This window comes from Vicugna pacos, chromosome 16 (assembly GCF_048564905.1).
Source record: "Vicugna pacos chromosome 16, VicPac4, whole genome shotgun sequence".
In the NCBI taxonomy this organism is placed as follows: Eukaryota; Metazoa; Chordata; class Mammalia; order Artiodactyla; family Camelidae; genus Vicugna; species Vicugna pacos.
In genome coordinates, this window is record NC_133002.1 from 48,695,625 (window position 1) to 48,722,728 (window position 27,104).

The 27,104-nt window shown below is 36.1% G+C and overlaps 1 protein-coding gene across 3 annotated transcripts in view; it reads right to left on the reverse strand.

The window, feature by feature from the left end:
* The window catches only part of KANSL1 (KAT8 regulatory NSL complex subunit 1), a 163,511-nt gene that overhangs the window by 98,137 nt on the left and 38,270 nt on the right, over window positions 1-27,104 (reverse strand). For all 3 annotated transcript variants that reach the window (XM_015235177.3, XM_031685559.2, XM_015235176.3), the window contains one exon: window positions 23,949-25,320. In XM_015235177.3, coding sequence (XP_015090663.1) covers window positions 23,949-25,237 — 1,289 coding nt within the window. In that variant the 5' untranslated portion in view covers window positions 25,238-25,320. The remainder of the gene's footprint in view (window positions 1-23,948; window positions 25,321-27,104) is intronic.

Consider the following 27,104-nt stretch of genomic DNA (forward strand, 5'->3'; position numbering starts at 1 on the left):
CATGGTCTCTACACTACCCCAACAAAGAGAATTTTTCCTACAGTGGCATCACAACATTCCACCTATACTAGAGGTAAAACACTTCTGTTTCATACATCTGTAGTTCTTTGCTCCTTATAAAAAGGAGTTGTTATTACTTTGTCATCAGGGGAAAAGGAATTTGCCCACAGAAAATTATAATTATAAAACTATCATTTTGAAGGAAAGAAAGGTTTACTTTCCAAGTCCTTTCAAAATCCCTAGTATGCACAATAGCAGGTGCTAATTGTACAATTCTAGATTTCTCACGGTGTGCCAAAACTCTAGGATACACAAGAAATGTTTGTTGAATGAATAAATGAACACACAACAATTTAAAACAGAACAAGAAATTTCAGATTTCCATCTCATTTATGAAAATAAAAGCATATACAGACAGGTTCTGATAAACAGCCATGAACTGCAGGTATAGGCTGCCAGGGACATAACCTACATACGACAATTTGTTTATGAGGTACACCACCTAGAAAGACCCCTACCACCACCAAATATAGTCAAGAGACAGCAAAAAGTTGCAAAAATGAAGTCAAGACTCTCTAGGGAAGCTGGTGATAATTTTGCTTTTGAAGTCCCCTCTCCCACAAAGTGCTACTAACAATGTACGTAACTTTCTATGTAAAAAGAGATTATTAAGCCTCCTAAGCCAAATTTATTGATTTGTCATTTTTCCACACAACATGAATAGCACTTCTTTTCTTCTAACTCCCTAAATTATTTTAAAATCATTTGGATAGCATATAGTAAATGATGAATAAATAATCAAGATAAATACTAAATTGTTTAAAAGTTAACTAGGAGCTGGATATCCTAAACTGGGTTTCTAATTCTTAAGAGTGGCAACAAGGTCAAGCTCTATTAGGTGGTAAAAAGAGTATTTGGCTAAAAGCAGATCTTTTAGGACTGATATATATTATACAAATTCCATCACCCCATTCAAAGATTGCTTCTTATAGTCTGCCTTAAACTCACTCTATACGAAGAAAAGCCACAAGGAGCGATTCTGCATGAAAGTAAAGGTCTTTTCTAATGTGACTTAAGAGCACTGGTAAACTCAAGCGTACATGTTCACTTACTGTTATGTTCCAACTCACCTTCTTTGGGCCCAGCCCGTATTTCAAATACAGACACTACCACCTGGCCTTTCCTATTTCCTAGACAAACATACTGATTTATGCAACAAATTTTCTCTTTCTACTTAACCAATATGATAATGTAGTATCTGAAAATAGCTATAAATTCCCCAAAACTCTGTTATCAGGAATTCAGAAAAAGACAACTACCCAGGAAAGTTACCTTCCTGAAAAACACCGTCGTACTATGCTAAAACACAGCCTTATACTCGGGGCTAAGCAACTATTTAGGTCTGAATTTTCATGCTACAAATAGTTCCATAGTTTTTTTTTTAAATCAAAAAAGCATAAACTGTCAGACTAGTACAGCTTACAAAACCTCTTCTGTTATGAACAAGAAAACTTACCTACAGTGTGTCTAAAATAACATAAGCTTGAAGTGAAATGATGAGCATGGAGGTGCTCCATCCATGTTAACTTCTCTAAAGCCTTTTTGTTCTCCATTCTAGACAGCTAAAAACATCTCCTAAAGCGACAATTAGTGTACCTCCATATAACCTCTCAGTAAGCACTCAGTTTTATGAGGCAAAATTGTGACAAGAACTAAAATAAATGCTTCATTCATCCACTAGCTTCTGAAAATACCACCTCATATCTGAATAGGCTTTTCAGTTTTCACAGGAACTTTCACATACTCTTTTGATCAAAACAATAAGAAACAAGGCATGTCATCAAGCCATGTATGGTACAGAGAGGGAAACTGATTAAGAAAGGTTTTATGCTATAAACAATGTCAAGTAACTGGTCAAGTTGTACAGTCTTTTGACAGTCCAAGGCAGTCTCTTCTAAACTGATCCTCAAGTGTAAAGCAGAAAAATAGCTATCACAGGAATTTGATAGGATTAAGATTTTCACATCAAGATGTTTCTTCTTTTAGAAAGATAAAAGATCCAATCAACTGACCAAGTAATGTGTTGTTTCAAATGAGAATGATCTAGAAAAGCCGTAATACTTGGATACAAAAAAAATGATCCAATCAAAAAAGTAAATATACTCAAAATGTAGTAGAGAATAAATTAATACACATATTTTGCATTACTGGTGTAAAACTCTAGACATGTTCTAAAAAGAGGAAGGTAAAAATCCTCAGCTGGTAATATAGTACACGATCACATTATCTCTTGCTTGGCTAACAACAAGTATTTCAAAATGTTTATAAAAAGCAGAAACCTGTGTCTGCACGGGAATAGGTTTGGGGTAAAATAAGTTGTATTCCACATGAGGCAACATCTGGTAATAGAAGTCTACGTACAGCAGTGTTTTTTTCCAAGTTTGATGCAAGGGTCACAAATATTACAATTACCTATGGGCAAATCCTTGACAGGTAGGTCCAGGAATATGTATTCTTTTTTAAGTGCTAGAGTGATTTTAATGAATATAAAGTTTAAGAACCACCAGAATACAAACTGAGGACAAGTTTAGGGTAGAAATAACCTTGGCCTTGGTAGCAGTATAACTTAAGCAACTACTTACCCAGAGCCTAGTTTTCTCAATGGTAAAACGAGGATGGTAGGGACACATCTTCCCACCTCATAGAAAAGTTCTTACAGCACTGAAGGAAATGGTTTATAGAAAGTACTTAGCATATTCCTTTTTTTAAACTGAAATATAGTCAGTTTACAATACTGTGTCAATTTCTGGTGCACAGCATGTTTCAGTCACACATATAAGCATAACAGTTTTAACACATGATTAAGTAATAAACAGCAGCTACAGTGAAGAACTTCATCTATTTACAAATACTTAACACTATGGACATTAGCAAATAATGTATCAGGTTTTATACATGGTTTTGTCATCATGCTCCTTCCCCTACAACAATTCCCAAAAAAAGCATTTCAAAAAGGGGAATCACTCACTTGATTTGAAGAGATTTGGGGTGGTGTGTGTGGGGGGGGGAATAAACTCTTTCCCTTAAGTTTTAAGGACAACTGGAGAGTTCTGTCACATTTTAAGGATTAGAATTTAAACATTACACAGTTTGTTTTATGTTCACATATAACCATCACCTAGTTAGACCACGAGAAAAACCCCACTCCTAATCATAAACAGGGAGAAAATATTTATCAAAAGTAGGAAAATTTATACTTTCAAAGGTCACACGTCTAAAGCCGTATTTAACATAAAGTGTTCGCTTACAATTAAAAGCCTATTCTATCCCAGAACAACATCCTCACTTACACCTAGGGACACCTAGGGATTCCTTCCTCTCCCTAGACTCTTGAATCTAAGCAATTGCCAGATTCAGTCAATTCTTCTCTATCTCTCATTCATTCTCTTTCCTTTTTCTACTAGGAATATTGCACTCTGGCCTTCATTTCATTTGACATGAAGGCACAGGCTTAGAACCTAGCCATAATGCTCAATAAGATTCCTGCATCCAGAAATTCAGAAGTTGGCAAACTTCTTCTGTATAGGGCCACATAGTAAACATTTTAGGCTTTGCAGAATATAAAGTCCCTGTCTCAGCTACTCAATTCTGCCAGTATGTAACTAAAGCAGCCACAGAAGCATGCAAGTGAATGGGCATGGCTGTGTTTCAATAAAACTTATTTACAAAACTAACCTCGAGGAGCTGCATTTGGCCTACAGGACAATTTGCTGACCCCTACTAATCCAATGAACAAATATCAACTTCCATCCTAGATAAAATCACATGATTGATCAAGAAGTCCCTTTTCTTACAAAGAACTCAAACACTCTAAAGCCTGATACACAAGTGCTTGTGTAAAGGTCTAATCTTCGTTATCAATAGTTGTATTTCCGTTCCCTCATGCTGTAACTACATAGAAGTTGATTTCCCTGATGCGGCTCATTACACTTCCACAATTCCAAGCTTTTGCTCAGCCTGCATACAGAATAATCTTCCTTTTCTCCCTCCCTCTAGAACATCTAACACTTCCCTTGTTCTCTCCACCCCAATCTAGGTTGAAATCCATTCTTCAAAAAGTCCCCTTTCCTTTACCTGGAAACTCTTCCTTAGCAGAACCTCCATGGCACTTTATTTACATATTTTGGGACAATGATTGCTTTGTATCTTATACAAAGTGAATTATGTAAATATCTTAGCTCTCCTAAGCCTATGGACAGGATCTATTTATGACTCATCTCTGCATTTCCCATAGGACTTTACACTCAACAAATATTTTTAGATAAGAAATGATGACTATTTCAAGAAAATATTCCTACAATTAAAATTCTTCACATAACACAGTACTTCTAAGGTAATAAGCCTGAGACCTTCTTGTTCTATATTACTAAAGTATATGGCATAAAAACTAATGACATCAGCTCAACAAATTATGCCTTCAAAATTCAGTCTCAATCTCATTACTCAGAAAGCAGCACAGTAAAAGGGGAAGAGCAAAAAAGGCCTGGATTCTAATTCAAGTTCTGCCACTGCTGTTAAGTCTCTACTTTCTCAGTTGTAAAATACAGGCATACCTCGTCTTACTGCGCTTCACAGATTCTGTGTTTTTATGAACTGAAGGTTTGTGGCAACTCTGTGTTGACATTTTCCCAACATCATTTGCTTACCTGTGTATCTGTGTCACATTCTGGTAATCCTTTCAAAATTACTTTTTCCATTACTAATTTTTTATGGTGGTCCATGATCAATGAATCTTCAATGTTAATATTGCAAAAAGATTGCAACCCGCTGAAGGCTTAGATGATGGTTAGCATTTTTTAGCAGCAAAGGATTTTTCAATTAAGCCATATACTTTTTTCTAGACATACTACTACTTACTGTACACTTAACAAACTTCAGTATAAACTTTTATATGCACTAGGAAAACAAAAAATTCATGTGATTCACTTTCTTACAATATTCACTTTATTACAGTGGTCTGGAACGGAACCCGAAATATCTCTGAGGCATTCCAGTATTAACACTACCTACCCTGAGAGGACTGGGAACGACTATTAGCACAAACCAGGCATCCGGTATATTATCATGCATTACGACTTTCATTTAAATTTACAAACACTTGCCTAAGTTGACTGCAAGGTCCCTATTCTGACAGCAAAAACTGTTGAACATTTTCTGTGTTCAGTAATATGAACATAAAGAAGACAAAGATGGTCTACGGTCTCTCATTAGAGAAATTCAGCCTGGTGGACATTCTTTCACAGGTAAATAGCACAACACATTGAGTACTAACCTTCCAGCTAATTCTGAAAAGATGAAAGTTGAAGATTACTTCGAAATTATTTCAGGCATAAAGTTAAACATTAACAATAACAAATTAAGTTCCTATCAAATTGAAATTAAAACGGCAAGCTTCTTACAATGGCCTACAAAGGTTTCTGACTTCATCTCCTACCACTCATTCTACACCTGGATGACCGTATGTGCTCCTGGCACCTTGGCTTTCCTGCTGAAAATTGAACAAGGTGAGCTCAGTTTCATCTTAGGGTCTTTGTCCTTGTTCTTCACCTGGAATGCTCTTCCTCAAGATCTTCACAGGACTTCCCTCTCATTTCTTTTAGGTCTCAGCACAAATGTCATCTAGTCAGAGAGACCTTCCCCAACCTATTTAAAATAACCACCTCCCTGAGGTTAACTATCACTTTCAATCTTCTTCATGCTGCTTTATTTCTCATTTTAGCAGCTGTTAACTGGCCTTTGGTCATTTACTCATCATCTATCTCTCATACTGATGAAACCTCATGAAAATAGGAATTTTATACTGTATCCCTAGCAACTATAAATATTGCCTGGAAAATACTGAGTACATGATACACGTTTGTTATTTGTTAAATGAATGACATGTTAATGAGTGATGAATATTCCTTCATCATCACAAATTACTTACACTTCTTATACTACACTGGTTCCAACACCATGATCACCACGTCACCCAAATCTGGGTGACAGCTGTGTTTTCTCTGGGGCACCCAATCCACAGTGGGCGATCAACACGTTAAACCTAACATGTAAAGGCTACTCCTAGGACAGGGGTCCTTAATTTGAGGCTTCAGGGAGTCATTATGTCCATTTTTCTGGAAGGAAAGTCAACAGCTTCTCTTTAAAGGGTCCCTAAATCATTAAAACATCCAAGGAGCAGTGATTCACAACTCTAGCTACACCATGGAACCTCCTGGCAAATTTTAAAAATACAGACACCTGGGTCCCATCCCAGAGATATGTTTTACCTGGTCTGGGGTACAGCCTTAGTTAGCATCAGATTTTTTTTATTTCTTTAAGTTACCCTAGTGATTATAATGTACAGCAAAAGTTGAGACCTATGCAACCTGGAAGCAACAAATGTTAAATGCATATTTCTCCAATCCACTTATATATACGGAAGAAAATAAAACTTGAAAAATAAGACTTTTGAAAGAATTGGCATCTCTGGCAAACAGATTAATATACAAGTGCCTGAATAATTCTATACCATAAACATTTTAAACAAAGATTAATATCTCTACCTTACTTGAATGTTAATCTGACATTGAGATTTTAGAACTTATCTCCCAAACACAAATCATTTTTATTTAAAACACATCCACTTCATACAAAAGTTTACTTGTTAATAATTACTAATTATAAAATAAATCCATCAAAAGAACAACAAAAAAAATTTTTGAAGACTAATCAAAGACTACATTACAACTATAAACACTTTTGTAGTTCTAGTGCTAAAAACTTCTTTGAAGTAATGTATTTCACCAATTAATGTCCTCATTTAGCCTCTACTGTTATACAGGATAACAGTGGGTGCAGGTGAAACTAATACTGACAACATACACAAAAGGAGAAAGAGAGGGAAGGGGAATTTCAGAGATTTATTTAGATTGTGCCAAAAAGGATTTGAAAAGAGCAGGTGTCAGACTGACACAGGTGGTAGGTTTTGGTTTTTGGCTTTTTTCTTTTTTTAGTCCAACAAGCAAACATCAAATAATGAGCCAATTCATTGTTACCAGTCTGGAGTATCATACATTACTACTTTTTACACTCTCATCCAAGTAGCCCCTTTTAAAAAATGATTGGTAGGGTAAGACAGCAAAGCAGCAAAATGCTAAATATTTGTTTAAAATTTTATAAAAATCTAAATCCAGAGATGCTAAAATCCATAGTGCTAAATAATTTTTAAATGTTAGGATACTAAGAATCACTAAGGAACTCGTTCCACCTACTGGTCTGTCTTGACTTTTGACTATACAGAGATGTCTGCTGACACAGTAGCACCAGGTCATGAGCCCACCTGATACAAAACATCAGAAACTTAAAGCAATAGTTTTAAATCTAAAAGAGTTTTAGGGAAAAAAGCCTGAATCCTAACTATGAAGTCTTCCTGCATTACTTCTTGGTCATACTGCAATTTTATCCTAAGCATTATTCATTTTCCTTGTCCAGTAAAATAAATTCAGTGAGGAAGTGCTAACAAAGAAACACATGCAGGTAACCTAACTAATCAACCCATTTTACTTGAAGAGACTGGAGAGAGATGGAGCTTGAAATGCACAGGGTATATGAATAAATGTAAAACTATCAGCACTGGGAAATTCTTCTTTAAAATCTCACTTCTACAAAGATAGGCACAGGGGCAGCTTTAGCCTGCTATGCCATTTTACTCTACATAGTGTTCTCTTTTTATTAACTTTCTCTTTTATCAAGAGCCTATGGAAATAAATGTTCTGGGATTAACTAGTAAATAGATAAATAAAGCCACAGAAACACATTCCCAAAATGTGGGATGGAAATGAAAACAAAGCAGCACAAGATATGAACTGAACTCCACTGGCTGTTTACAAAATGTTATCATGTACACGAGTCTCATATAATAGGAAAAGAACACTAGCACAGAAAAGTACAAGACAAAAACTACACGAAAGGGCTACTGGAGATACAGGAGTTGAAGGCCTCATGAAACTTGATCAAGAGTTTACGTCATTTATTCAGTAGTAGGCTGCCAACCCAGGAAGCCTGCAACCCCACTAACTTCTTTTAGTTTAGTGAGACAAGAATAAACAAAATAAAAAGTATTAGTGGAAAGAAGAGAGTGAAGCTAAGAAAACTGGATCTGAAAGGAAACGCAAGATGAAGGAAATCTCAGCCCCGGAAGTTAACTGCTTAAGTCAGAAAGGTAAGAACAAAAAAAGCTGACCAGTCAAACAAACTATTTCATGAACTTCAGATGCCTCGATATGGAAGGGCTTTAAAGAGAGAACTCTCTCCAGCTGCTGCTTTAGTGCTCTGCTCTTGCAGCCAGATAAAACTGCACTCAACTATATCCCCTCTAAATCAGATGCAGCATTTTGAAATCAGCCCCATTCCCCTTAACTCAACTCTTGAAGTAGAGGGGACTGAATCCACCTGGATAAAAGGATATCTAGTTTTTTGGGGTTTTTGCTCTTTTTTTTTTGGTGGGAGAAGGGTAATAGCGATGGGGAAGAGGAGAAAAGGAAAGGGAAAAAAGACAAGAACAAAGCAGTGGCTCACAACCTTATCTCTACCTCAGCTTTGTCAGCTGACTGGCATATATCCATGTGTTTGCATCATATGCAACTGGAAATAGGGAAGGAGAGCCAACTGATTCTGATTCTGATTCTTCCTTAGGAAGATATTCTTCCTCATGACTGTCCTTTAAGACTTTCTACTTTAAAGGTGCAGTCTGACTCATCAATGTCCATCTTCACTGCAAAACCTTAAACACTACCTGAATACAGTTAAAGCATATTCTTTCCTTAGCGCTTGTGACAAAGAAATATAAGGGTGGATGAGGGGAAGGAGCAAACAATCAGTGCAGAAGAATGCATATTATATGGTTTATAAGATGCCTTCTCAAGATTCAACCTCAATTTTAGTTTCTTCATTAGTAAAACATACACAAAGCTTACTATATAACTAAAGAAGTATTATAGAAAGTAAAATAAAAGGCATTCCTGGCATTCAGCATAAAGTTGACATTAGTGCCCTTTTCTCTCCAAAGAGATATAAAGAAGACTAATCCAGAGGGTCTCAACCAAAGGTGATTTTGTTCCCCCCACCCAGGACACATGTGGTAAAATATGTAGAGAGATGTATTTTGTTGTCACAACCAGGGGAAGAGAGAGTGCTACTCTTACTCAGTAGGTAGTGACCAGAGATGCTATTCAACATCTTATAATGCACTGGGCAGCGCCTCACAACAAACAGCTCTCTGGCCCAAAATGTCAATAGAGCCTATTTTGGGAAATACCTCCGAAACAAATTTATTTCTGGAAAATCACACAAACAGGAGGGAAACAATCTGTAGTTCCTACAACCTATAAGAAGCCTATTTAGATGGCTTATATGTGGAATCTAAAAAAACGACACAAATGAACTACTTATTACTTATAACTTGGATGACTGATTTCTTGACTGTGTGTAAGCACATTTGACTGTCTTTTATGACTAGATTACTGAATTCTGTTGATTCTTATTTTGGGGATGGCTTTATTCCTTTGATAACTATATATAAGTTTAAAAAGCTAGAGCTCTAAACTTGTTCTCAGAAACAATGAACAGTTTATACATGTAAATTTTAAAATGTGCAGATATTGTATATGTTATTTACTTGCAATATATTGTATATGTGCAGTCAAATTGTATCAATTTTACCTAATAAAACTGAAAAAATGAAAAAATAAAGAAGCCCATTTAGAAGGTAGCCTGAAAACAATCCTATCTTATGGCAGCTATTACTAAAATGACAAATGAAGATGTCACAAATTTCAGGAAAAAAGCTTGTAAATATTAGAAAAGTATTTTGTCTTCCAAAGTATTTTTAAAATCCAGATAAAGTATCATTGTGAACCTATTACATTCATTTTTCTAAATAAGAGTAATAACATCTAAGCTATAAGTTAAACTGGCAACACACATATCAATGACAGCCTATAAAGTGATGTAACTCTTTCAGAAAGCAATCTAGGGGTAAACAGTCACCTAAATGATACCCTTTGAAGCAGAACCCAATTAAAAGAAAGTACACAATGTACAAAGAGTACTCACTGCATAGAAAACTGACAATAGTGTCCAACAATGGATATATAATCAAAATGTTAAATATGAGTACTATTATTTATGAGCCACACTTTTGAATATATAGGCTTTTTTACATACATTGTTCCCTGTATCCTAACAAAAAACCCCATTCAGTAGGCATTAGTAAGTCCCATGTTACAGAAGAAACTAAAGTGCAAAAGATCACAGAGCTATCAATTCAGAGCCTAAATTCAAATCAGGTGGACAAGACTCTAAAGTTTCACACACTGTGCAACATTAAATGCAATGAGTAACTGAGGTAAAACTTTGATGAGTATCATGAATCTAGTAAAAATAATGACTACTTATTTACATATAGAATTTTATATCTAAACAGAACATATATTTTTCAAATACCCATAAAAGGTTAAACAATTGACCGTGTAATGGGTCATAAAGACATAGCTCACATTCCAAAAATCAGAAAGCATACAGGCCACATTCTTTAACACAAAGTAACAAAACTAGAAACCAACTTTTTTTTAAAGGATGGTGAAAGAAAGAAAGAGAGAAAGCGAGGAAGAGAGGAAGGAGAAGGAAGGAAATTGAATGTATCTTTCTAAATAATTCTGCTGAAAGTAAACTAAAATTGCTCTCCTTTTTAGAAATGAATAATGAAGACATGACACACCAAACACTTAGAAGTTGGCCAAAAAACACAAGAGGAAACACTATAGACTTGAATGCTTATTTAAGAAAATAAGGCAGACTGAAAATAAACGACCTAAATGTAAAACTTAAGGAAGATTTGGGGGGGAAGAAGCTCAGTGGTAGAGCACATGCTTAGCATGCACGAGGTTCTGAGTTCTATCCCCAGTACCTCCATTTAAAAAATAATAATAAATTTAAAATAAAGTAATTTTTAAAGAAGCTTTTATTAAAAATCCAAAAAAAATTAAAAAACCAATGAAATAAAAATTATAAACAAAAGGCAAAGTCAATCAATATAATCAAGATAAGTTTTTATAAAAAGCTAATTGATAATAAAGCAGAAAACTTTGAATCTAAGAAGGAAAAAATAAATAAATGAAAGTAGGTTCAACAACAGAGTAAAGAAGTACAAATAATAAATCTTTGGGAAGATTTTAAGAGATTATCTAGGTAGAATTTCATGCCAATAAATCTGAAAATCTAGGCAAGATGAGTGATTTTCTAGGAAAATGCATTGCCAAAATTTGGTCTTGAAGGAAGAGGTTAAAAACCTTAAGACAATAACCACAGAAAAAGTTTAAAATATAAGCAAAGACCTACTCATAGAAGTATAGTGGCAACTAGCTCAAGACATTTTAACAGTCAAGTTCCATCAAAAACATCAGTGGACAGATAACTCTTGTTAACTCTTCCCAAGCACAGAAAAAGATGGGAAAAACTGACCACATCAATCTATGAGCCTGCCACACCAAAGCCAGTCAAAAAGTAAACTATAGGCTATCTCAAGTTACAAACATGGAGGAGGGAAAGCAGCCCACCCCCCAAAACACTTAAAAATCCCATTTGACATATATTAAAAGAATAATCCAGGTCATCCAGAAAGTCACTATCTGACAATGATAAGAAATCCCCACTGGAATGTATACTCCAGAGATATTCTTGTCTATTTTGTTCATTGCTCCATTTCCAGTGCTCTGAAGAGCACTGCAAACAATAAGCACACAACAAATATTTGCTGAGTGAATTCAAGGATTAATCAGCATCAGGAAATCATTTAAGAGCTCTAAAAGAAAAATATATGCATTACTACGTCCACAGATACTGAAAAGTCATTGATAATATTTACTACTCGGTTGTAACAAAAATCTTTATTGAGTGAGATTACAACTATCCTTTTAACTTCTATCCTAACAATGGACAAGTATCACACACCTATAGCACAAATCACACTCAGTGGCAAAACATAACTTCTCTGATTAAAGTTAAGACCCAGATAAGAAAGTCTCCATACCTCTGGTACTATTCAACCATGTACTAGAGGATTCCAGTCTATGCAATCGGACAAGAAAAAGAAACACGAAGTCTAACACTTGAAAAGAAAACAAAAATGTCACCATCTATCACTGATTGTCCACCTAGTAAAAATCAAATAACTGAAAGACATGCTAATAGGAAAATTCAGCAGCCAAACAAACAAAATCAACATATAAAAAGAATTTTCCCACATACCAACAAGAAATAATCTCATTCTTAATAGCATTAAAATCTATAAAATACATAGAAATAAATATGCAAAGCCTACAAAAAGAAAAGTATAACTTTTAACTTTTACTCTAGACATAAAGGACTTCAACAGAGAAAAGTATCGCAAGTTTGGAAGACCTAACGTTGTCAAGATGTCATTATCGCCCCTCACTACACCCATTAAAAAATAAATAAACCTAATTATCCCCCAAAAGATGTGACATCTCCAAATTAACGTACAGTCACAATCCAAATCCCAACATGATTTGAAGGAAGCTGATAAAATGATATAAAATTCATATGGAAGAAGATAATGAGCAAGAACAGTGCCCTCACAAACATATGTATTTGTGCAGTTACTTCAGATATTTAAAGCTATGGCTTATATTAGAGATAGTATGTAGAGTAACACTGCATCATGCAAAGCTTTAATAATTCAAACAGTGTGCTTTTGATGCAGGAATTGATGTTGGATCAATGAAACAGAAGACAAAATGTTAACAGACATTTATATGAATTTAGTTTACAATCAAAGCAGCATTGCTAATCATAGAAAAAGAATGATCTACTCAATATACTGGTTAAGGACAACTGGTTATCCATGGGAGGGTGGGCAGGAAGGGGAGAGGGAATGACATTCTTGCCTCAAACCGTATACAAAAAAGAGCTGCATAGAAAACGGACTGGTGATTAGTTGCCAGGGGCAAGTGTGTGGTGGGGTGCAAAATGAAGGGAGTCATAAGATACAAACTTCTAGTCATAAAATAAGTAAGTTATGGGGATGTAATGTACAGCATGGCAACCAGTTAATAATACTGTATTACATATTTAAAAACTGGTAAGATAGTAAATCTTAGAAGTTTTCATCACAAGAAAAAAAAATCTGTAACCATTTATGATGGATGTTTACCAGACTTACTGTGGTGACCATTTCACAGTATATAAAAATATCAAATCATTATGTTGTAAACCTGAAACTAATACAATATATGTCAATTATACTTCAATTTTAATTCAAATAAAAAAACTTCAAGAGCTAAACATAAAAGCTAAACATAGTCATTCTTCTTAGAGAAACTCTTCTCCAACAAAAGGCCTTTCACTCCAAATAATTTCATTCCATTTCTTTCCCTCCCCAAACATTGACAATCTCTTCTTGCCTCTGCTAGTTACATCAATATTCTGCCAATTTTCAAGAATCAAATATCCAATCACGTCACCAAGTTTCCTTAAGTGTGTAATCAGTGAAATACGTTAGACTTGGAGTCAAGAGCTCCAGCACAACCTTGACTTTTATTCTAATAATCTTCAGCACAGTCACTTGACCTGTCTGTCCCTGTTTCTTGTTTGTAAATGACAAATCTGTGCTTCATTACGTGTCCATCGCCCTGGTTCAAAAGACTTTAATTTGCAGCTAGGCTACTTGCTTTTAAGTCTTGCCCTGCTCCAAACTATCCAACACTTCCAATTCATCCAGTCCACAACCACTTTCAACGATACCTTTATGAGCACTTTAACTATGCCAATCCATGTTAGTAATTTTGCACTATTTTTACGATAAAATCCAAATGTACTAGCCTGGCATTCAAAAACAATGTGACCCCAACTTACCCTACCAACCTCATCTTTCACTTTCTTGAAACTTTTATCTCTAGCATACAGTTCTCTTCCCTGTTAACCCTACAAAACATCCTCATCTGAGGCCCCTCACTCTTGAATCTGAAACATCTTATTTCCTCTTGGAAACCGAAGTGCCCTCCTTGATCCAAACTAAAGTTCCATCTCTTCTCAGCTCTTCTGATGCCCTTACTTACTAGCCCACAGTAAACACTCCTTCCTCCTAAATTTCAGCATTTAACACCTGTATCATGTATCCAGTACTGAGCAAAACTGCCTAATTCTAATGCTTCCTTTTCTACTTAAACATGGAGAGGGGAAAAAATCAGTCACATAAATTATTCCTTGAAGGCAGGAACCAAGTTCTCAATTCTCCTTAAGTGTTTTCATCATTCCTTATTTTACTATCAGAGAATTGTTTCCTTGCCCTTTGAGGGCAAGGTTTATCTTGATGATAGAGGATCCTGAATGGCTCTTTTCCAAATAATTAAGAGTTACCTTGAAAATTTTTATGTTTATTCTCTGCTCAGAGAATTCTGGATCTTCTTTTCTGGAACTGCCCCAGGGACACTTTTGACTACTCTCAATGATGACACACCTTAGTTTCTACTCAGATTATCAACACTGGTAACTCTTCTGATAATACCAACTGTTAGCTTTTGAAGGCTGGCCTGCCAGGAAACACCCAAGGGCAAAACTGTACTTTACGTTTCCATAAGTGTGCCAGAAAATCTTACTGTTCCTGGATGAAATCAGGGAAATTTTTCTCATCTAATACTATCACAATATATTAGAGTAAAACATGGAAGTATATCTAACACTGCTTTAGATATTAATGGAAATAATAACCTCACACCTAACAAAATGTGAAACCAAGTATATACCTATCACATTGACATCTTGAATGGATACTTGCAAATATCAAAGTCACCTCACACCTCTTAACTCTTGGATCTGAGACTTACTTATACCAAGTTATTATTAAGAGCAAATTAAGAGAATTATCATTTGGGAAGACAATTATTGCACCAAGCAAACTTCCTGCAAGTACAAAATTAGCCTTTCCACTTAAACTTCCAAGTCAAATTACTTCTGTGAATGCTTGAATGTATTTGCATAAGAGATCAATTTCAAAAAAGCTGGGAAGAAACAAAATGAATCTTAAGCAAGCCTCACTGTTTTCATCTTACAAAGAGAGAACCGGCCTGTCTTCCAGCCTTGTGAATAAAGATCTTGCAAAATTCACTAGGCATAGGGTGTGCTCAAAGAATACTTGCTGGAAAAATCTGCTGGAGGAGTGCCAGTTTAAAAAGAAAAACATTTTCACCCAGTTGGAAATCTAGAGAAACAGAGGTTACAGCAACTAAGCTGAAAACTCTCAAGATCTGAAGAAATTTTTTGAAGAAAAAACCTAAATCTTTTCATTCTCTAAGCAAAAGTCATGAAAGGCAACTAAATGAATCAATGAAGGATTCAATCATGGTAACTTTATGTATCTAAAAAGCAGTAACTGAAGTTCTATCTTTGATATTTTGCAGTGTGAAAAGACAACCAGTCTCTTTATTTGTTCTACATAAATGAACTTTACAATCTGTAATAGTTTTAAATCGTTTCTGGGAAAGAAACAGGAACAACAGAACTTCTTATTGTTTTGTTTAAAAAAAAAATGAAAAACTTTAAAAATTCTTTTGCTTATTAGGGGAAGAGTAGAGATAGATGTTTTTCATTAGGGATATTTATTTCCAAAGCATAACACTCCAAAAACAGCTCTCTTTAGTGAAAAGGACACTCATCCGGTAAAGGCCTTTGTCTTCACTCTCACTATACCCCATCCTCAGGGTCCATACTGTGTAATTTTACTTTCAAATTTCTTCACTGCCACAAGTGGAACACAATAAAAGAAAAAAGATTAAAAAACAACAACAACAACAACAAAACCAGTTACACACAGGCACACACACTGGCACCAAGTTGCCTCATGACGGAAAGAAGTGAGCAGACCGCTGCAGCTCTGCCATTAACTCCCTTGTGGGACCCAGTCTGCAGACTCCCCAAGGAAACACAGGCAGCCTGAGCTACACAGAGGGTTGCCTGGCTGCTCAACATACCTCAGCAAAACAGACAGTACCGTTAACAGTGACAAAGGCCTTTGCCATCCTGGCCAGGGTCTCATCGTTACAAAACAAACAACAATTTTCAAAACAGATAATCCAGATTTTGTAAGTGAGGAATTTAAACGTAGGAGGATTAAAAGACAAAACTAATATTAACAATTCTCAATAGTAGTCCAAAACTGTTTCTACTGTATTGCTCCCTCTTTAGAACTAATCCCACAAATGCTAAGAAAAGTAGTAACCTCTAGTTCATCCTTCAGGTTTTCTGGTGATTTTCAAATGTTAATGATAAATCTTATACTCAGACAATGAAATGACACAAATTCATGTAGGTGGGCTGAAAACCAATCAGAATAGTCTTCAACTGCTATTTCATGTCTTTCAAGTTCTTATAGTAACCAGATTTACCAGAGATTTCATGATGAAAATACTTCAACAAATACTAAGTACATGCTTAGAACTCATATCAGCTGCAAGCACAGGGAAGGCTAAAGGAGAAAACATAAAATAAAATATAAAATATAAAATAAAATAAAAACATAAAATACTTTCGTATCTTAAAAGATATTTTTCCAGTAACTAAGGAAATAAGAGGATTTTTCCACATAAGTTAAAATATAAATCATTCCTTTAGAATGTCAAAAATGTTTATTTTACCCATTTAATGATAAAATAAGAAACAAGTCACTTCCCTAGATTATTTTAGTAGAAAGAAACTATGTAACCTTCCCACCATCCCTCATGGTCAATGTCATGCCCATACTGTGCCATCAGAGGCATCTAAAGAGCTACATGCCTTCAGGGTGCTTCATTTCTCCAAGAAGAATCTTCTTTCTGCTCCTCCTCAAAACAGTTGTAGGAGAAAAACAGTAGAAAGTGCAGTAATGAAGAACTAGCTTTTATCTTCACCATGACCTCAAGAAAATCATTTAACATATGTATCTACGGTCCTGAGTCTCAAAGGTAAATGAAGACATCACCTTAATATCAATGTTTTAAAGATTTACCAAATACAAACCACCTAACATATAGAAGGTATGATCAATATGTATTAATTCCCGTTTCCTTCTCTTAAAAAAAAAATCACTCCAGCCACTTCCTTAGATGCTATGTCTACCCTAGCAAAATGCCCCATCCAACACATCCAACTTCCATTCCACGAAAGAAATGAGTAATGGTACTGCAAAAGTTAAAAGGTATATTTGGTATAACTTTCCTCAAAATATATTATCAAATTACTTAATATTACTTAAGTTTATTGAATATAAAGTTAAGTGTCATATTTTACATGATGTTTGGTAGATCTCATCAACCAAATCTAAAGGACAATTTGATTCATTTCCACTAAAATGGCTAGTTTATGCCCAGGTTGTGGATAAACAGAGTTGGCCCTCCCAACGCCCAGTTTTCCAACCAAGACTGGTTGAATCCACAGATACAGAGGGCTGACTGTACTCATTGTTCTAGGCCATTTTATACAAGGAATCTGAGCATCCTTGGATTTTGGTATCTGCAGGGCTCTTGGAATTAACCCCGTGCGGATACCGAGGGACAGCTGTACCCTGATTACTTATTAGTTCTGTGGCATTAAGCAAGTTATCTCAACTTTTCATTTCTCAGTCTGAGTCTGCAAAACTAAGATAATCTCTACCTTACTGTACGGTGAGGATTAAATAAATTAATGCATAGAAAGCATTTACAACACTATCAACCTCAAAATATTCAACAATGTTATGCTATTATTTTTTTCCCTAACAACATATTTCAAATTATGTTGTCCAATTAGACAAAGTTGGTTTAAAATGTTTCCTAGCTCAACCAAATCAGTTCAGTCAAAATCTTCCTGGGCTCTGTAATCACCCAGGTTTCAGACGAACTGAATTTCAACAGTACTCAGTTCTATCTCCTTCAGTTCTATCTTACCAGGAAGCATCTCTCAAGTACCATAAGAACACATAGAAAACAAAGATTAAAGGATGAACAAGAAAATGGGTACACATATAAATGTAGTCAACTCCTTCGTCTCTGTTTAAGTCCATTTCCTGATTTTTAACAGTTGCTGGAACTTAAAAAGAATATAGAAACCTTCATTTTTAAGACACTAGGTACAGAACATGGACCCTCATGAGCTACACAGGTTTATTTTGCAAGCTGTGTTCTTATAGTCATCCAAGCTTGAAACTTCAATCATCTATGATGATCCTTCTTTCACTGCCCCATACAACCTTTGTTATTAAGTCCCATTAAATCTGGTTCTGCACCATCTCTGGAATTTTCTTTTCCTTTTCACATTACATTTATTACACTTACCTATTTACATTTCATTCATTACACTTTATTACTAGATCTGGAAAGTATCCCCACTCTAGCCACCAAAGCCCCATGCCTTTCGGCCTCTGTCCTCTCTGTGTATGCTATGCCTTCTACCTGTACTGACATACCCCATTGGGCCACAACCAAAAGAAAACCTTGTATCAAAATCATAGTCATCCTTTAAGGCTCATTTCTAATATTCTTTCTTTCCATTTCCATCAACCAGCTGTGATCTCTTCCTATTTCATTTGTATCACCCAGCATTTACCATATATTACTATATGCCATGCACTGTTCTAAATCTTTATCTTATGTTGCCAACACACATCAAAACTATATAAATTTGATACTCAGTTTATTCACCTATGGCATCTCATGTCTTACACATTTGCTCATTCAATAAGTACTTATTACATGATCATTTTAAAAGAGTACAGTTGACCTCAGAACAGCACGGTTTTAAACTCTGCACACCCACTTACATGTTGTTTTTTTCCAACAGTAAATACAGTCAGCAGTTGGTTGAATCCACAGATACTGAGGGCTAACTATAAGTTATACATTGATTTTCAACTGCACAGAGGGTGGGCGCCCCAGCCCCTGTACTGTTCAAGAGTCAACGGTACTTCACTCAATTTTAGAGAATGAAAACACCAGTCACAAGGCAACAGAAAACATTTGAAGCAACTAGATCTGCAGCCATGAGTAGCCCCCAAATTCTTGCTGCCTAACTTCCTTCCTTCAGAATCACGTAAGAAGCACCAAGAATAATTCTCACTATCTACATAACTTCTTAGAAAAAAGAGGGGGAGGGGGAAAGGAAGGAGGAGAAAATACGTAAGTTCCTATTTCTGCCACTGGATGTCATATGCAGGCTAGCAGAAAAAACATCAAGCATTAAATCAAAGGTGATCAGGTTAAATTAAACAAAGGTGTTTGGAAAATGAAGGTTTACTCAGCTGGGAAGTAAGTTCTCTAAGACATATATACCCCACATGCTAAGATAGACAATAATCATTTTAATGGATTAGGGAGGTGGGGAGGTTGTAAGGTACTAAAAGAATCAAAAAGCTCGAAGTCACCAAGTCAAGAAAACCATTTTGTTTTGATGTACACCAGTGACTTACAGGACTTTTGCCTCAGCTTCCTCAAATCCAAAAATAACAGTGCTGAGTATAGCTCCATCAATGTCATTTAAAGATAGAGTTGTCACAATTCAAAGTAGTTTGAATCCTAGAGATCAATTTCCTCATTTTTAGTAGAAAAGTGGTTACATAATTAGCCCTACAGCTAGTTTGTAGCACAGAGGGGTTAAACATTAGGCCTCCGAGTTAATATTGCTCTCATTCCATCATTCTGTAAAAGAATAAGGAACAGGAAAATAAGGACAAATCAAGTTGATAGCCACCTCTGGCAACATTATCTATGTATACTTAATAAATTCAAGTTAAGAGCTATATAACAAAGCATTCCACAGTATCTAAAAAGCAAACCCTACAAACACACTAGCAATTCATTATACCTTAAAGTATTCACAAACAACTCTAAGAGGGTGAATTCCCCAGAAACAAAGGAAAGTCACTGCAATCTAGACAATCCAAAATTCAAGTAACTTCTCTAGTGTCACTACTAAGAATCTAGTTTATTTTTATTCAATCCTGATCTGGACTAGACTACAGGAGGCTATCAGACAAATAATACACAGATTAGAATAAATTAAACCAAAAATAAAAATAAGAAAATAAAACAAGAATGAGGCTTTGGAAAAAAAGTACAACAATAAGACCTACAAGCTTGGCCCTAAACTTCCAAAAGCCAACTGAAAAATGGAAACCTAGTGAACAACACAAATTATAACAGCCAGGTAGTAAAAACAGACTTAAAAGCTTAGGGAAAAAATGCAATTATTCTTGGTTGCATAGCTTTGCCCCAAAGTCCTTATAAAGAAGGCATTATGTAATATAAATATATATTTAATATATATAAAACAACATATATTCCAGTAGTCTCAATGAAATGTTTTATGGAATCATTTTTATAGTGATCCTCAAGACAAGCTTATAGTAACAGTTTATGGAGGGGGGCAAAATATGTGTGTGTGTGTATATATATATATATATATATATACACACACACACACACACACACACACACAATGTCCAGGTACCCAGAACACTGATGATCTAAGAACACATTTAAGAAAATATCTGGCAAAAAATATTTCCTTATCGACAAGTACTTACTATGGAAGTTCATAAACACAAGGGCCAAGAAAATGAAAATTTAGCAAAATCAGGCATGGGTCCAGGAATTCATACCAAAACAGCATAAGAAAACCCTTAGAGGGTAAAGAGGAGGAATATAAAGAAAAACTGAAGTGAACAGAATGTGGGCACACAAGCACACACTCATCAGTTCTATTACATACACGTGAAATAACTAAATGCTTTTATTTCTACTTCTGCAATTAAGAAATAAACATTGAGATATTTATTGAAACATACAGCTTCCTTCCTAGTTCCTCGATCAAGGAGATGATGTTTAAATTCCTGTTCCTTCCACAGTGATGTTACTGAACAATGGTATAGGTCAAACTCAACATGGTGCAGAATTTTCAAAGAAGTAGTTACATGTACTGAGACAGGAAGATATACATAACATTTCTGGATGCTTTTCCAAAAAGAGCTTAAAATAAAAAGATGTAAGTTTAAAACTAAACAAAATCATAATAAAAAATTAATAAAGGAAAAGCAAAGAACTGTTCTAGCATGTCTCATTCAGCAATGTAGAATTTACCAACAGTAAAATAATACAATGATAAACATAATTTGTCAAAATTCAACAACATATAAAAACCATTCTACTACTGCTACTATGTGCCTGGGACTTATGGATGATTGTTTTCCCTTTTGGAAAAAAGGTAGGAAAGAAGGAAAAACCTAAGTTAATTCTTGATGAAAGCTTGTAATTTTCACAGAACCATCCACTTGTAATTCAAGCAACATCATTTGAAAACAATTCGTCTCCCCTACTAAATATTTTCCCAGACAAAATCTGGTTACTTTATTTCAGACAGCAGTACTTCAGCAAAGGATTGTAATATTAGACAGGCTACTTGAAAGTAAAAAATTTGAAATACACCAGCTGTATCAAGCTCCTGAAGAGTGAACTAACTTCTTATTCTAGGATTCTTAAGAATTATAATTGTGGTTATGAGATTTAGGAGGGACTATTAAATCACAAAGAAAAGGCTTCTCAGCACCCAAAGAACAATATCCCCCTACTTTTTTTTCTTTTTCAATCAAACCAATGCCTCCACTCTCATTGGCCAATTGCCAAAAATCTTTAAAAATACTAAGAACATCAACAAACACCTGGCTAAATACCAGCCTTAGAAGTCAATCTGGTGACTCTGCTTAACAGGAACTTAAAAAGTATTCATATCAGTGGTTTTAATTTAAATTCAAGTATATTTACTTGGCAGTACTTTTAGTGTCCAAACTGTCCTTACTTTAATATGATCTGAAGCATGGAAATTCAACTTTTTAAAGCATTATTTAGTTAACTTCATTGTAAGAGGATGCAACTGATTCCAAAAAGTTTCCTAAAATGATCCCTTAGCTGTCCTCATAATTCATACTCTTCCAATCAACAAACCATTACGTGAAAAGAATGCCCAAAATCAAGTGAGTGAATAACTAAGAGGTCTTTTCAAATCACTAGATTACCCCATGAAGTAAGAGAAGTTCTCTCCTAGGCATTTTGATTTCACTAGGTTGGAACAGTTACCCACAGCATTATCAAAACTTTGAAATGTTTTCAATACAATGTATCCTGAAAACAGTAAGCTTATAGATTCTAAGTGTTTTTCTTCCTCAAACACACAAAATAAGTACATGAAACTGAAAATGCTTCAACTACAGTATGTTACACAAAATTACTCTTTAACACAAAATATTCAGCTGTTAACCAAGATTTCTTAAAACAGTGGTATGCAGCAAAGTCTGCGGGGGTGGCAAGCTGATTTACGCTACTAATCCATTTAAGGAAAGATAACTATTACAGCAGTAGCAAGGCTCTGAAATATATTTGCTTTAGATCTGAATATAGAAGTGGACTCCTGCAGGGAGGGTATAGCTCAAGCAGTAGAGCACATGCTTAGAATGCACAAGGTCCTGGGTTCAACCCCCAGTACCTCCTCCAAATATAAATAAATAAATAAACCCAATTACCTCCCCTTCATTTAAAAAAAAAAAAAAGGTGGACTCTTCAGCACAGTAAACTGACAAATGGTAATGGAACTTGGTCTAGAAGGAAAAAACTCGACAAAATTATCCGGACTTTTTCCCTCAAAATAGAAACATAAACCAAAATTTCATACTCCAATATACAGTGTTATCCATGTGGATAATATAAGTAAAACTGAGAAAAGAGGAAATTTATTTATGCTTAAAGCATAGCTGTCTCAGCAAAGCCTCCAGTGAAAATCTTAGTCACCTTTTTATTACAGGCGAGAAAGCCAATTACTCCAACATATCCACCGATTTCAGCCTTCTCCAGTAATCCAACCTTGACAATATCCCTACTCAAAGAGGAAATGAAAGAGGATCTACTAATTAACTCTCCTGTCCCTCTTTTCCAACATCTCATGTTCCCCTCTCTCATAAGCCTAGATAAATGCAGAATGATTTCTCTTTAAGGAGAGATACTGCACTTCCTTGTTTACTGTAAGGAGCTGAATGCAGGATTAGGAGGCAAGAACAAGAGTAAAGCATCTCTGATTCAACCAGGCCCACGTGGAGTGCCACATAAAGCTTATGGAGAAATTTCCTCAAACCAGCAGATTTTGAAAAACCAGTAAGAATTCATCCCAAATATGTCAATACATTTAATTTAGCTGAGAGAAAATAAAATCCAAATCTGATAAGGACGGTTTCTTTTAGGAAGAGAATTAGGTTGTGAAAGCAAATTGTGCTTGGAGACAATCTATAAAGTACTCTGAAGCATTTTCTGATTTTTAGTCCTTAAAATGTAAGGAAATCTCAACAGTTAAAACTGAAGATTGGGTACATTTTCTGCTGAAAGCTCAATTAAAAGCAACTATAAATTCTAGTGAACATAATTAGGTCAACTAAACTTTTGTCCCCACTTACTAGAAACAACAAAATCTTAAGTCAAACCTTAGAAACTTACAAAAATATCCTACATACAGCTTGAAAAGAAATATAATTATCCACTCTGAAAGAAGTATGGGTATAGTTTTACAAACTGGATGTCTTCTAGTTTTTTCTTAATAAGATTTCAATGGGAAATTAGCAGCTTTTAGCCTACAGCAACATAACAACATTATACCAAAACTATCTTCCGTTTCTTTACTAGCAGATATATATGCACTCACCTACCTAAAATCAGAAAAAGATAAATAGAACCTAGGGATCTAGATACAAAGAAGTTCCCCCCTTCCCATGATGGGAATACACCAAGTCTTTCACCCTTGTCCGAACATTCCTCAAGAATGACATTATGCATGGTTCTTCTACTCACAGGGGTACGTGGCGCTGCTCAGGGTCAGCTCTGGTGAGTTCTTCCTCTTCAATATCAGACTCTCCTCCTGAACTACTGTCAGTGACATCCGAATCAAACGCTCGTTCACTGCACCTCAGATTGGCTATACCACTGGCTGTAAATCTCTCCAATTCTTCTGAAATTGAATCACTTTTCAGGAAGTTGCTAAGTCCCTCTGAACTGGTGGTCTCACTGGCAGCTTTTCTCAATGCAGCTTCAGCCTTTCGAGTCAGCATCAACTGGCTCCGGGGCCTCAAGGATTCCAAGTTTGGCAGTTTGCTCAAAGTTTTCTCTAAAAACCCACCTAGCTGATGCTGTATATGCCTCTCCACCTGCTTGGCTTGCACAACCTGTAAGCGCTTCTGTAACCTGCGGGCGCGGCTCTCAATATCAGCCTGCCGTCGCAGTAAAGCTGTTATCCTTGTGTCAGAATCTAAAGCACTGAAAAGAATGGAAGACAGGGGAGACTTTTTACCCTCTAACTTGACACCCCCCAAGTGAGAACTGGAGTCTGCGTCAGGTGATAACCTACTGCTTCCTTGAAGTGCCGGCTGTTCCATGGAATTTACAGAAGATTTGTTTGCAGTGCTATTATTGCTAAATATAGTTGTGTGTTCTACATCAAGGCTTCTATGTGGAAGAGTGCAATTGGTCAAACCCCCCTTCAAGTCCCCAGATTCAGATGCCACCACTTCACCCCCTTGAAGAGAAGATGAAGTGAGAGCTCTTTTTCCCCCATTAAGGGGACTGGAATTGTCATGATCAGAATGTGTTGAACTTTTAGTCAATTTCTTTGCCAACCCATTTACAGGTGCCTGTGGCAAAGCGGTCTGACCACTTGTATTCATGGTTCTAAGATTTTCTAAGGAAAACTCCAAAACTTGCTGTCTCCCCAACAGCTCAGCTCGGAGTTCATAGGACTGAGATAAGAGAGGGTGAGATTTAAGGACTGTCTGCTTGCTGAAGACACCTTGCAATTTCAATGACTCCTTTGAGGGAACAGATGTTACATCGGAGCAGAGATAAGATGCCACCAGTGGTTGCAGCTTTCCCAAGTCTTCCTTGGTAGGATTATTTCGGAAGTCTAGACTGGGATCCTCTGTAGCAATGGCTTTTCTTTTGGTTCCGTTGGCAGCAATAAGGATGTTGGCGTTGCCGTTATTTTCGGCACTGCCAGGGGACAAAGTGGAGGATGGGGGAGCCAGTTTGAACCGGATATGGTGTGCTTCAGCGGCTGCGTCAGTGAGAGCGGGCGCCATCGCAGCCATTCAGCACAGAGAGACAGGAAGTCCAGCCTCTCCCGGTGCCGAGGCCAGCTCCACAGCCCCTTACTGCCTCCCCAGAGAACAGACTAGAAGAGAAAGAAGAAAAAGAAGTTAGAAATACAAGCACATTAGAAAACAACACACATGTTTTTAATACAAACACTATTTGAGGCTGTTATCCAAACTCTGCCTCCAGAAAGAAAACATTCAAACCCTTCTGGACACCCTGAATATCCTTTCACAAGGGGGGAGGGGGAGGGTGTTGAGGCGGGGCCACAATCCCTGCACTAGAGAAAGAATTCAATCCTTTTTTGTCACTTGTACCATAAATTGTAGCCACAGATTGTTAGTTAAGTCATCTGGATTTAAAAGAAAAATCTCTTTAAAACTTCTTGAAATAAGTGGATTTAAAGCAAATGTATCAAACTAAAACACTCAGCAATTAAAGAGAAAATAATTCGTAAGGAACTCCATCCCTACCAAAAGTTCGTATGCCAAATGTCATAGGTCTGTGTATTTTCCTGGCCAAAAACTCAGTGTTCATCAGCTTCCCACCTCTCTGCAAGACAGATTATACTAAAGCTTAACTGTATCACACCTGTAATACCAGTCTGCTTCATCAGTTTTCTCTTCTTTCACTGTCCTCAACACAGCCCACCTCTCAAATTAACTGCCTAATCAATATGTCTCTTTCCCTTTACTCCGTAACTTCTTGAAAGAAGTTATAAACAGCTGCCTCTGCACTTTTCAGTCTTCTATAATCTAGCTTCTACTCCTACTGTTCTGGCAAAGGTTACCAGTAATCTCATTATCAAATCTCATGGTCGTCTCAGTCCTCATTCTGTCTGACTTCTCTGAAGCATTAGGTAGTGCTGACCACCCCCATTCTTAGAATTCTCCTTTCCTGATGTCCTTCACAGCAAGGCCCCTTCTGTCCTCTTCTCTCTCAACTCACTTCCTTGACAACAAGGAAGTGGCATAGTAAGGCCTTCTAGTGCTCAGAAAAACTTGCTGAGTTACACCTATCAAGACCCCACCTTTATTTTCCTCAAGCCCCCTGAAACTCAAAATTAACATTCTTCCAACTACTGACTCCTCACCCTGTTCTATCAACTCAGGTAATGGTATTGCTTTCATTTAGTAACCCAAACTAAAAACCTCAGCCATTTGCCTCTTCTTTATCCCCTTTGATTTATTTGGTCTGAGAGTAGAAGAAAATGTGTGTAGAGAACTAAGTCAACTCTTCCTAAAGTGTGACCTCGGGACTTCATGAGAGCTCAGAGACCATTTTAGGGGCCTGCAAGATAGAAGCTATTTTCATAATAATATTAAATGTTATTTGCCTTTTGTTTCTCACAGTATTTACATTTGCAATGAGAGTGCAAAAACAAATCTGAGCAAAACTGCTGATACCTTAGCACAAATCAGGGCAGAAGCACCAAACAGTCATTTGGTTATTGTATTTTCTACTCATTCACGGCTTTAAAAAAAAAAAAGTGCCAATGACCTCTGATATCCTTGATGAAATGTTAAAATTATGAATTGTATTAAATCTCCACTCATTGAGTCCCGAGTATATGCATGTAAGTGTCTGTGTGTGTGTATGATGAAAGGGAAGTACACATAAAGCACTTCTGCTGCTTTAAGAAATCTAAGAAAAAGCATTAGTACAACTGAGTTGCAAGTTGAACTAGAAGCTTTTTTCATGGAACATCATTTTTACTTGGCAGAACTGACAAACTATGGTTATTCAGACTTGAGCAGTTAGACATTTTCTCAAAAATGAACAAAGTGAACCTGTCATTCAAGGAAAACCAATGATGATGTTGGTTGCCAATAATAAAATCTGAGTTTTCAAGCAAAAATTAGT